Source organism: Peromyscus maniculatus, chromosome 16 (genome assembly GCF_049852395.1).
Source record: "Peromyscus maniculatus bairdii isolate BWxNUB_F1_BW_parent chromosome 16, HU_Pman_BW_mat_3.1, whole genome shotgun sequence".
Taxonomy (NCBI): Eukaryota; Metazoa; Chordata; class Mammalia; order Rodentia; family Cricetidae; genus Peromyscus; species Peromyscus maniculatus.
This window is the reverse complement of record NC_134867.1, coordinates 21,849,279-21,861,676: the sequence shown is the minus strand read 5'-3', so window position 1 is coordinate 21,861,676 and position 12,398 is coordinate 21,849,279. Positions and strand designations below refer to the sequence as shown.

The following is a 12,398-nucleotide window of genomic DNA, read 5'->3' as shown; positions in this document are numbered from 1 at the left end:
ACAGGGCTCAGAGAAGCACTAATTGGGGACAGCCGCCTCTAGTGGTTCCCAGGGAACGCCTTCTTCACTGGGCATCTCCTGGGACCAGAATTCTGTGGAATATACTGGCCACTGCCTGGATGAGGCTCTCACAGTGAGATGTTCAGAGAGATCCCATAATGGGGTTTCTGGGGTTAAAGGGCCAGTGTAGAGAAGTGGACTTTTGGCCTTTAGAGTTCTAAAAATGATACCGAAATTGAACTATGTGATTTGACATTAAAAAACAAGACTTTTCCCACTGATGTTACTAGGTTACAAGTCTTTGGAAGCATTAACCAAATTAAATAAAAAAAAGATGCAAGAAGTTTCTTGATTTTATGGATGAAATTATATGAAAGAAAACTTTTGTATAGTAAAAAAACCTCTGAAACGACTTTTAAAAAATGTTTAATTTTTATTTTATGTGTATGAATCTTTTGCTCAAGTGTATGCATGTATACCACAGTGTGCCTGGTGCCTGTGGGAGGCCAGAAGAGGGCATCAAATCTCCTGGAACTGGAGTTACAGACAGTTGTGTGTGGCCATGTGGAAGCTGGGAACAGAATTCAAATCCTCTGCAAGATCCCTGAGCCATCTACCTCACCAGCCCCAAAAGACAACTCTTTTATCTACATTGCACAGACACTCAGAATAAAGACCTCAAAGCAAACCAGCAGCTAACTTATCAGGTCATTGATGGTCAAGTTGCTATACCTCCAACTGAAGACTAATTAAGGAATCTTAGCCAGATGTGGTGAAGGGGTCTGTAACTCAGAACTTAGGAAGCTGAAGAGTCTAAGGCCAGCATGACATCTCAGCCAGACCCTGCCTCAAAAGCCTGAAAAACAATAAAAAAGAAGAAACAGCAGGCAGGCAGGCAGCATAAAAGCAAGCATATAAGCCAGATGTGGCTCAGTGGGCATGGTGAAGCAGGCAGGAAGCCCTGGGTTTGATCCCCAACACTGCATAAATGGGTGTGGTGGACGGAGACTCACATCTACAATCTCAGCTCTTCAGTCAGGAATATCAGGAGTTCCAGGTCCCAGATGATGTTGACTAATATAGTGAGTTCCAGGGAATTATATGAGTCTCATTACATACAAGAGACCCTATATCCAAAAAATAAGTAAATAAATAAGTAAATGGGGAGAGGTGTGTTTCCTGTTTCTAGAATATGCTTTCTTTTAAAAAAAATTTTTATTATGCCTCTGGATAGAGATCAAAGGAAAATTGTGGGAGCTGGTTCTGTCCTTCCACCATGTCGGGCCCAGGGATGTATTAACTCAGTTGGTTAGACCTGGTAGCCAGTACTTTCCCCGGGCTCACTGCTCCAGAATATGCAAGCTTCCTAATGTTGATTCTATGTTAAATAAGACACCAACAACATTCAAGTGACTTTTTCCATGAAGTCTAGATATCCAAATATTACCAAGTACAGAGTTAATCTAGATTACAGAGGTTGAGTGCTTACATTATGAGTTCAAGGCCATCATCAGCTACATAGAAAATTTAAGGTCAGCCTAGTCTCCATGAGACCCTGAGATGGCTCAGTGGGTTACAGGTGCTCTGCTGAGCAAGCCTGATGTTCTGAGTTTGAACTCTGGAACCCAAGTAAAGTTGGAAGGAGAGAACCCAATTCCACAAAGTTGTCCTGATCTCCACACATCTCCTTCCCAACAATAATAAATAAATAGAAAGGTTTTAAAACAGCAACAGAATCAGAACAAAAAGTAAGACCAAAAACAGAAATGGGGTGGGGGGTGGGGTCACAAAAAGAATTATGCAGGGGTTCTTACCAAAACCCAGCATTTACCATGTGCTTACTCTACAAGGTAACAGGCAGGATATTATAAGGACTCTACGTTATATGTCATTTTAAACTTTGTGACAATCCTATTTGATAGACAATGATGGTTCACTTCACACACACACACACACACACACACACACACACACACACCCCTCAAATATCCAAGCACACACTCCAACAAAGCACAGGTGAAGTTCCCGATTCCCTCTTTCCCACACATCCCTTCCGTTAGGTGTGTGAAGGTGTGTGGTGAAGTAGCTACAGCTCCGGGCAGGATCACTCAGCCCGTGTGGCCGACGGGGTATGAACCTAGTTTGACCCCACAGACCACCGAACAGAATCACCGTACCCAGCAGCCACCTTGGCCTAAGCTGCCTGAAATAAACATGAGGAGCTGGAGGCAGAGACAGAGGACGCTGTCCAGGCGCATGTTACTGGCAGCACCATGGAGGCACTGACGTCCACGTCAACTTTTGTCATTAGCAGTTGTATTCTGTCTCGAAATTAACATGAGGAGCCAGGCTTGGGAGCCCACACCCGGCATCTAGGCACTGGGGAGGCTTAGGCTATACTAAGTAAGTTACATATTAAGTTCTACACTCATCCTGGGCGACACTCTGAGACTCTAGCTCAAACGCACAAAAACTGGAGGAAATAGTCATGTTTAATTCAGGATTTCTTATAAAAATGACATAAGAAATCATTACCCTTCCTTTTTAATTATTCAAGCACTCTTTACTAGATTATTCAGGAAATAAGTCTACTGGGGTGTTATTTCACCTCCAACAGAGGTCCTTCACTTTGCTGCCAATCATGTGGTTCCTGAAAGACGCGGGGAAACGGCAGGCTTGGGGGGGGGGGGGGGGGTAAAGTGCTGCTCCTCCAGCCCCAGCCCCAACAATCACCTGGAGAACTTGATAAAAACTCAGGATCTGGAAATGTTACATTTCTAAAAGCTCTTTGGAATAATTATCCCGCCGGCCCTGGCAAGATGAAGAGATGGAAAAGAGCACTTGAGATGAATAGGGATATTGAAATGAAGCTTTTAAAAGTGAAAAGTGCTCGAATTCCCAGTCTGGGGTAGCTTTATCCTCAACAGCTCCTCCTAAAATTGGAGCCCAGTATTGCCAAGTTGCTAATACTCATTTTCACTCTTGATATGATGTGGAAGTCAGCAAAGCATAAACTCCAGGACCTAAGTTAGAGTGCCACGGTGCTACCCATGAGTGTCAACTTGTGGATTACTTGAGTCAACTGTGGAAAATACACCAAGAAAAAGGGTAAGAATGTTTGAGCACAGACATACATAATGTGTATAGAGAAAGCAATCAATGTTGCCTGACCAGAAAATAAGGAATCTCAGTAGGCAGAGAGAAAGGCTCTAATATGGTATGAAGCACACGGTCAGAGGGGGAAAATAAGCCTTACAACACTCCTATCATTCCACAGTCCTGGAAACTGCGCGGCCTTTGTGTATTCTGAACTTTGAATTTATCACAGTGTCATAGAGGCAAATGGTTCACTATTAATTAGGATTTCCAAGAGTCAAGTGTGATTACCCCTAAGAGAAAACAAAGACTGTTCATTTAAAGCTTGGTTGCATAAATTACCCTCTGGCATCATGTTCCTGCAAAATTTCTTTAAGCAGTTCTCCCCTGGACAGGAGTGCACAATGGTTTCCTTGTGTGAGTAGGGACCACATGAAGGCATTTGGATTGGAAACCACGTCCCCATGTCCTACTTTACATACACAAAGGGCATACACCCAGGATAAAGGACTCCATCTTGCTACATCTCAGTTCCTTTAACAGTTCTCAAAACCAATGAGTTAGATTTAAAAAAAAAAAAAAAAAGTTAAATCAGAACCTATGAGATCGTAATGGTGCACACCTATAATGCCAGCACTGAGGAAATGGAAAAACCACTGCAAGTTCAAGGTCAACAAGGGCTAGCAGACTGCCCCCCCCTTCCTTTTTGAAAGACTCGTTTATTTGTTTATCCATCCATCCATCCATCCATCCATCCATCCATCCATCCATCCATCATCATGTACACAGTGTTCTGCCTGCCCACCAGAACAGGGCACCAGATCTCATTACAGATGGCTGTGAGCCACCATGTGTGCTGGGAACTGAACTCGGGACCTCTCTCTGGAAGAGCAGCCAGTGCTTTTAACCTCTGAGCTGTCTCTCTAGTCCCAGACCCTGTTTCAAAATAACAAAAAGGACCAGCCTGGAGACATATGTCTGTAATCCCGACACTGAGGAGGAAGAAAGAAGATCGGGAGTTATGATCACCCACAGCTCCATGACAACACAGGGCCAGCCTGAGATACATGGGGGGTGGGGGTGGGGCGCTGAGGGGAAAAAATGGTGGACTGTATAAATTTTAGGGTTCTTCATAGCTTATATATATATTCTTACATATAGCTCAATGTATTCTCATTTTGTTTCTATCTAATATTTAACAAAACACACACACTGGACAATGCATGTCCATGACATGGCTTACCTCAGTGCTAATGTCACCAATGCCTGGTTATTACCCTCAGATGACCTGAGGACAGCTGCCCTCAATGTGCACACATCGGTGGATCTCAGTGGAGCCACCAGCTCGCCCCGCCCCCCATTCCCAGGGTGGCAAGAGCCTAATTCACAGCAGCTCTCCTGCTGCTGCCTGCCTAAAGGAGGTCTCTCAAACCCCAGAATGGCCAAGTTGACATTTGCTATTTTCTTGAACACAGACATGGTCATTGTGGCATGGATCTGCAATGTCTATCAGAGCTGGTTGTGGAAGGCTTGATCCCAGTGCAGGAGGATTGGAGGTGGGCTGAGAGGAGGGCTCTGCCCTCATCCATGGATGAATCCATGGATGAATTCATAGGTTAACAACCTACTGGAAATGACAGGAACTTTATGAAGTAAGGTTTGAGGCGAGCAGGTCTCCCAAGCTAGCAGTCTAGGAACAACCCAGTGGATTAACCTTAGGCTGAAACCTTTAAACCCGCAAGCCAAAGTCAATCTTCCTCTTTTAAGGATGGGATGGAGAGTCAATCTTCCTCCTTTAAGGATGGGATGGAGAGCTGGCACACAGTAGTGTTTTCTAAGGCCGTTCAACAGTCCTATCTACAGATGCTCCTGAAGATACCCTTGTGAATTTGACCTTTCCCCTCTTGCTTCCAAACCTCAGCTGAGGCAGGCGCTGACTCAGGAAATAGTCATCTGGAGCCGTTATCTGCCAAACTCTGTAGTGGTAAAAATAATCAGGCTTGGACTCGTGGACCCAGAGACTCTTCCAGAACGTCCTCCACTCTCCCACAGCGCCCCCTCTTCAATCCCCACACCCACCAAAAACAAACAAACAAAAAACAAAACAAAACAAAATCCACAACCAAAGAAAACACAAGTCTGGCTTGGTTCCGGATTCAGTGTACCAGGACTCACAACTTCATTTCTTTTGTTTGTTTGTTTGTTTGTTTTTCCCCGAGACAGGGTTTCTCTGTGTAGCTTTGCTCCTGTCCTGGAACTCACTCTGTAGACCAGGCTGGCCTCGAACTCACAGAGATCCTCCTGGCTCTGCCTCCTGAGTGCTGGGATTAAAGGCATGTGCCACTGCCACCCAGCACAACTTCATTTCTAGACGGAGTCAGACTGAGTTAGAAAACCACATGGTTTTCTTCTTCTTCTTCCCATCAAGTAAGTGTCCCCTGTCACACAAGACAAGCAACTATACATTTTTTTTAATGTATACAAAGAATGGAATTAACACCTGGAAGGTGACATCAGCATGAATCTTCCACCACAGAAATTACTTCACAGTCTAATTTTAAAAATCCTCCTGCTTTCTGGCAACATTTATCCTTTCCTCCTCAGCGCCAGGTGTCTCACACTGGAGCAAGTTGTACTTCCACATTTATTTATTTTGGGGTGTATATACAGGGGAGGGCAGGTCATGCTTGCCTCGTTATACATGCGGAAGCCTGGGGAACAACCTGCGAAGAGTCAGTGCTCTCCTTCCCTGACGCGGGTCCCAAGGGTCAAACTCAAATGCATCCTCTCAGACTGTTCCCTGACTGACAACCACTGGGGCAGGCAATCTCATTACTTGGCTGTGTCTCAGTTTGGATTCTCTCTCAACCAGTGAGATTTGGACCTTAGCAAGTTTCCACTGCCGGCTCACATCCTCAGTGAGCACTCGGCCCTGCTGAGCATGCATCAGGTGCTGTTTCAAGACACAACCTCCTCAAGGACCTTATGGTCCAGTAGCAGTCAAGACAAACGCACAAATGTGAGTGGTCCACTCTACTCGAAGAGGGCAAGTGCTCTCAAGAAAGCAGAGGGTGGGAGGGGAGCCTGGGGCTTGGGAATGGCTGAGAAAGTCCACTCTGACGGTCACATCGGAAAGGTGGGAGAGTCAAGGCACCCAGCTGTCGGTACAGAGAAAAAATAGGGCGCGCGCGCGCGCGCGCACACACACACACACACACACACACACACACATAACAACAACAACAAACAGCCTTGGTTGTGCATGCCTCTAATCCCAGCACTTGCAAGATAGAGACAGGGTGATCAGATTGTCATCTTTACCTAAAAGGAGAGTTCAAGGCCAGCCTGGGTCACAAAACAAACAATAATAATGAAAGCCCCAAACAGACTACACCCCGTAATTCCTCAAAAATGATAGAGGTCTTACTTTCAATGTGTGAGTTTTTCACGATTTTCAAACCTGTTTTATACCACAAAATTAAAGGGTTCAAATTATGAAAAATTCAGTAAATTGTGTGGAACACTATTCAGAGTTCGAACCCTGCTCTAAGGACATCCTTCGGTTTGGTGGCTGACTCCTCGAGCGTGGCCTCTTTTTGTTCCAAGACATGAGGTACAACGGAGTTCCTGAACACTGCAAGTCATTGATTTCACCAGAGCCAAGAGCTCTGGGTAGCTAGATTGTTCTGCAGGCACATTCCCTTCTCTGCTGTGCTCACGTGTGAAAGGTATCCGTACACACAGAAGCATGCCAAGAGAGCTGAGCTTGGTAAACACCGTTAATGAGTGGAAGCAGCTGGATGTACCTACATAAAGAACTTCATTAAGGTCTCTATTACCCTCTTTGCACTAATTAGGAAATGGTTTGAAAGTATCTCCTAAACACAAGGAGACTGTTTGGTCCGACTCAGAAACAGTCACTGAGTGTCTCTATCAGATGCTCAAGGCAAGGATGCCAGGGATGGGGAGCTGAGCCTGTAGGGCTGGCAAAGCCTCACTGCCCCCTGGACAGGTTAAGATCCGGGAAGGTCTGCAGGAAGGCACCCTGGTGCACAAGGCGCCAGAATAAACTTGTACTTACTTCTTTAAAAAAGCCACTTACCTAAAACATCAAATATCAGCAGGTCATATGTCTACCCAAATATTAATTAGTGATGAAGACTAGACCTTCAAACAGCAATAAGCCAAGAGTTGGGAAGTGGTTTTTAAAGCACTCTGTAAGCATCCAGGAGCTGATCTTCAAAGCATTAACTGCTTGTTTTCATTTCTGTGGATATTTAAATCACCAGGAGGAAATCTGTACTCCCCATATGCACATATTTTGGTGAGAAGAGAATCAGGGTTTTTAGATCCCACCACAACAATCAAGGGCATTTTGGAAAGAATGTAAGAGCTGGAGGATGGGGACGGGTCGTGGAATACTGCTTCTGGACATGACACGGTTGTCACCCCCCGGAACTCACAGAAGACCTGCCCGAGAGTGAGCCATACACAATCTGTGATGGACAACAGAGAGGCTCCATCCCTAATTGAGGAACTACTGGCTGGTGAATTGCTGGGGAAAAGAAGTCATTTTTCTTCAGTAGGTACTGGTAAATTCGCCATCTCTACTAAACCCCACACCCAGGCTTATGCAAACAATTCTAATTAACTCGGTGGATTAAAACAACAAAACCGTAAGGGGGGAACTGGCTGGGAAACGAAGGGGGTCGGAGGTGGTGGGAGGAGAATAAGACAGGGCCAGGGGGCGAAAATGATCAAAACATCACACACATGTATGAAATTGTCGAAGACGAAGTGGAGAATACCTTAAAAAGAATTAAGGCCATTTTATTCTACAGAACTACTATCAAGGTAATAAAGCTGCTGGACCAAATCCAAGTATATAAGTTGATACAAAGAGAATCAATACAAATGAGCAAGCTATAGGTCATATTACTAAAAAGTAAAAAATCATGTGAATGCCAGGCAGTGGAGGCTCACACCTTTAATCCCAGCACTCAGGAGGCAGAGGCAGGCGGATCTCTGTGAGTTCGAGGCCAGCCTGGTCTACGGAGGGAGTTCCAAGATATGTGAAAAGTTTATGGAAATACAGAACCTAGGCAGAGTGACTCCAGGGAACAAGCAAAAGAGGGAACCGTGCTAGGCAAGCACACTGGGCAGGACGGACGGATTTCGAGAAACAGAATAAAAGCACCACAAAGGCAAACAGCAGCCATATAAAACAGTCACTGCAGCCTTATGAGGCTACCAGACCCCAGCACAAAAATTCAAATAACATCATTGTCCGGCATCATAAATTATTTTGGTGGAAACATGGTGTGGTGGCCCATGCCTATAATCCTAGTACATTAGAGTCTGAGGCAGAGGAATCACAAATCTGAGGCCAGCCTGAGCTAGAAAGGCATGCCTGGGCCACACAGCCTGACCCTGTGGTCAAAAAACAAACCAAAACAACAACAACAAAAACCAGAATAAATAAAATGAGGGGGCTGTAGCTGCAAAGCTTCCACAGATACTGGTAGCCAGGCAGGTCCAGGAGACTGGGGAACCATTGCATGAACAAATGGTTCAATAAAGTATAGTAAGTTCTCACGAGAGACAGGCTAGTGAGCCAGAGGGCACCGAGAGCACTGATTTCATTCCTGACACTATCCGACCCCATACACTGAGAGCCTGGAGCAGATCTCTAGTCCTAAAGTCAGTAGGATGGTTTACAGTTATGAATATTGAAAACTGTCCTCCCAAGGAGTCTGGAAGCCCACAGATGTGAGAACCACTTACAACTCACAGAAGCCAGATGTGACAGTGACCATCCTAGCCATAGGGAGCCAGGCGCAGGAGGGTGGGGGACAGAAGATCATTCTTGGTCACATAGCAAGTCTGAGGCCGGACTGGGCTACACAGGGAACTCCAGGTCATTCGGGGACAGAGTGAGACCTTGCCTCAAAAAAAAACATAACAGGGCTGGTGAAATGTGAAGGTCCTCGTTGCTAAGGCCGAGGCCTTGAGTTTGATCCCTGGAATCCACACGGTGGAAGGATTCCTGTAAATTGTTCTTTTATCTCACACATGTGTGCACCCAGTACACAGCCAATAAAAAAAATTAGTGTTTAAAAAACAACAACAACAACACTTATCACTGGAATTCCTAAGTCCTTTTTAGTAAACATCTCAAACCTAAGTTTTACCTTTTGTATGTGAATAACCATATTCATTCACTCACTAATTTGTTTATCTGTGTATCTGTTTATTTATTTATTTATTTGTTTGTTATTTTGACAGTCTGGCAATGCAGCCCTGGCTTTCCCTTTTGTGTGTGAATACCCACATTCATTCATTCATTCATTCAATTTTGACAGCCTGGCAATGCAGCCCCGACTTTACCTTTTGTGTGTGAATACCCACATTTATTCATTCATTCATTCATTCATTCATTCATTCATTCATTCACTCAATTTTGACAGAGTCTTGCAATGCAGCCCTGGCTCGCCTGGCATTTACTATGTAATCCAGGCTAGCCCTGCCTTGGAGGCAATCCTCCTGCCTGTTTCCAAAGTGCCTCAGCTAGACAAGCACACCTCCAGGCCTCGATAGTACTCATTCATTTTAAAATCCTAACTACATGGTGTGTTGCACACTAACCCTAATGACAGTCTTCTTCCCACAGTCAACGGTAACAAGCTCTAAACTGTGAGGCTAGGTAAGAACCTGACCAATCATACTTCTAAAGCGCTCCCTGAGCCCAGGTAAGCATTTTCACGTGGAGGTCATGCTGTGAGGCGGACTCACAGATGTGCAAATTTTAGAGGTGCCTTTTCTACTGCCATAATCCCAGCACTGGAGGGCGAGGAAGGAGCATCAGGAGCTCAGGCTAGCTAGTGAGTTTGAAGCAGGAAGTTTACAAAAGAACGAACAAAAAGGAATATAGAGAGAAAGAAATGAATGGGCTGCACCAGTTAAGAGCTCTTGCCGGGAACCAAGTTCAATTCCCAGCACCCAGAACAGGTGGTCACAACTCCAGTCACAGGGAGATCCGTGGCCTCAGATGGTCCTTACATTCATATGCACACACCCACATTTATAGACATAATTTAAAACAAAGTGAAATTCTAAGAAAGAAATAAGCAAAAGCCAAAAACAAAATATAACAACCAAGTGAGCTGGATATAGTGGTTTGGTGCCTGTAATTCCAGCACTTAGGAGGCATTACGAGGATTGTCACGAATTCAAGATTAGTCTGTGCTACATATGAGTTTCAGGCCAGCCTGTCTCAAAACAACAAATAATAATAATAACAATAAATAAATTAGAAACATTTTAAATGGGGCTGCAGAGATATCTCAGCGGTTATGAGGACAGATTGCTCTTGCAACAGACCCAAGGTTGGTTCCCAGAACCCACACCCAGGGGCTCACATCTGCCTGTAATTCCCGGTCTAAGATATCAAGACACCTCTGGCCTCATTGGCATTTGCACTCACATGCATATAGCCCAACACAGACACAAATACACACAATTAAAAACAAATCTTAAAAAAAAAAAAAACCCACCCCAAATAAATGTAACACGTTACATTTTCCAACATCGACTTGAGAAAGTGTTTTCAACATTTAAAACATTCAGAGGCTGGAATATAGTTCCGTTGGTGGAAGGCTTGCCTTGCCCAGGGGTCCCCAGTACGGCAAAACAAAACAGTATGTTTATAATGCATTCGTAAGACCTTATATATTGCAAATTTAACATACTTTCAGACTGTGCTACAGTACATTTTTGTTTTGTGTTTTTAATACTATCAACATGCTGAATGTCTGGGTGAACGAGTACATTTTTCAATGAAAAAGTTCCAGCGATGGATTTAACTTCGATTCCTGTTTCACCAGAAAGTACAACGGGGGCGGAGGAGGGGGGTTGTCCAAGATTTCTACATAAACTTACCGCCATTAATTAACTCCGGTTAGAGAGGAGCAAAAAGACAGGAGAGGAGAGAAATAAAAACTGAAAGAAAAAAGAAAGAAAGAAAAAAACGGCAGAAAGCTGGCCATTCCTATCCAAGGAGAACTAATTAACGCAGATTAATGAAACAGAGCCACGTAGGGCTGGGAAACCAAATTCCTGCTTTAATCTGGTAGACTGGGAGTAAATTCGGTGGCACTGGAAGCCAACGATCAGCTAGCTACCAAGGAAAAGCAGCCTGGGCCAGAGTCGACTCACTCAAACACCGTCTTAGAACCCGAGCCGCAAGCTTCCAACTCGGGTCTCCAGCCGGGCACGCGTGAGGCTGTGGGAACTCCCGTCTGCAGCCTGCTCCCGGCCAGCCTCGCAGAAGCACCCCCAATGCAGCCAGAGACCGGGAGCCGGCGGGGCGCTCACCCAGAGCCAGGCCACTCGCACCCGCTGCCAGGGTCGGGAAGTCTGGGAACTAAGTGGCCGGGCGGGGATACCGCGCAGGCAGCCGGGGATCAGGCGCCAAGCTGCCGTGCTCGTTTGCGGGGGGGAAGGAAGGAGTTTCTGGGGCGCGATCCGGAATGCACTCGCTGACTTCAGCCCATCCCCGGCCTGGCGGAGCCCGCCCGCCCCGCCGCAGGCCCTCCCGGAGCTCCGGTCCCGGCGGTCACTCACCCAGCTCCTCCGCCTGCAGCCGGAGCGGAGCGCACACAGCGAACAGCAGCGCCAGGACGCCCGGCCCACCGGCCCCGGCCCCCATGGCCCTGCCGGGCTCCAAACCCGCAGGATCGGCCTCCCGGCCCGGCCCTGCGCCGCCGCTGCCCGCTTGGGGCAGCCTCCTCCGCGGCCCCGGCGCGGCGCGGGCACCCGGCACGGATCCCTCTGGGCCGCCCGCGCCTGCGAGAGGGCGTGTCCGCCCCGCCCCGCCCCGCCCGCCCCGCCGGCCCCCTCCTCGTGGTGACCCGCGGAGCCACCCGCCTCCGCTCAAGGGGAGCGCCCAGTTTCGTCCCCCTTCTTCTCTCCCCGCACCTCCACCCCCGCCTCCCCGCGCGCGCCACCTGCCCCGATCCACGTGAACACGGAAATCAAAAGTTCACCTGGCGCGCAGGCCCTCCTGCCCGCCAGCCCGGGAGCCGGGGCGGCTGGCTGAGACTCCGCCCCTCGGGCACTTGGTCAGCTCCACCCGGCTTGGAGGTCCGCCAAGGCGGTGCAGGGCACCCCACATCTGATAAACCTGGTAGAATCCAGTTCACGTCCATCCATAGTCTCTTTCCCTCTGTCTGTCTCTGTCTCTCCGTCTCTCCTTCTGTCTGTCTCTCTGTCTCTCCTTTCATTCATTCCGTGGTTTAGCTCTC

The 12,398-nt window shown here is 46.9% G+C and overlaps 1 protein-coding gene across 3 annotated transcripts in view; it reads right to left on the bottom strand.

Moving 5' to 3' along the window:
* Dcbld1 (discoidin, CUB and LCCL domain containing 1) overlaps positions 1 to 12,377 on the bottom strand; it is an 81,004-nt gene extending 68,627 nt beyond the window's left edge. Inside the window, exon 1 of one of the 3 annotated variants that reach the window (XM_076552469.1) lies at positions 12,141 to 12,377. Coding sequence is in view for 1 of the 3 variants with exons in the window: in XM_006995334.4 (XP_006995396.2) it covers positions 11,719 to 11,803 (85 nt within the window). In the remaining 2 variants the exon portion in view is untranslated. Of the gene's footprint in view, positions 1 to 1,013; positions 1,651 to 11,718; positions 11,920 to 12,140 lie in introns of those variants that run through there. The other 2 variants (XM_006995334.4, XM_076552470.1) reach the window with 2 other exon arrangements.
* Between the last annotated feature and the right edge of the window lie 21 nt (positions 12,378 to 12,398).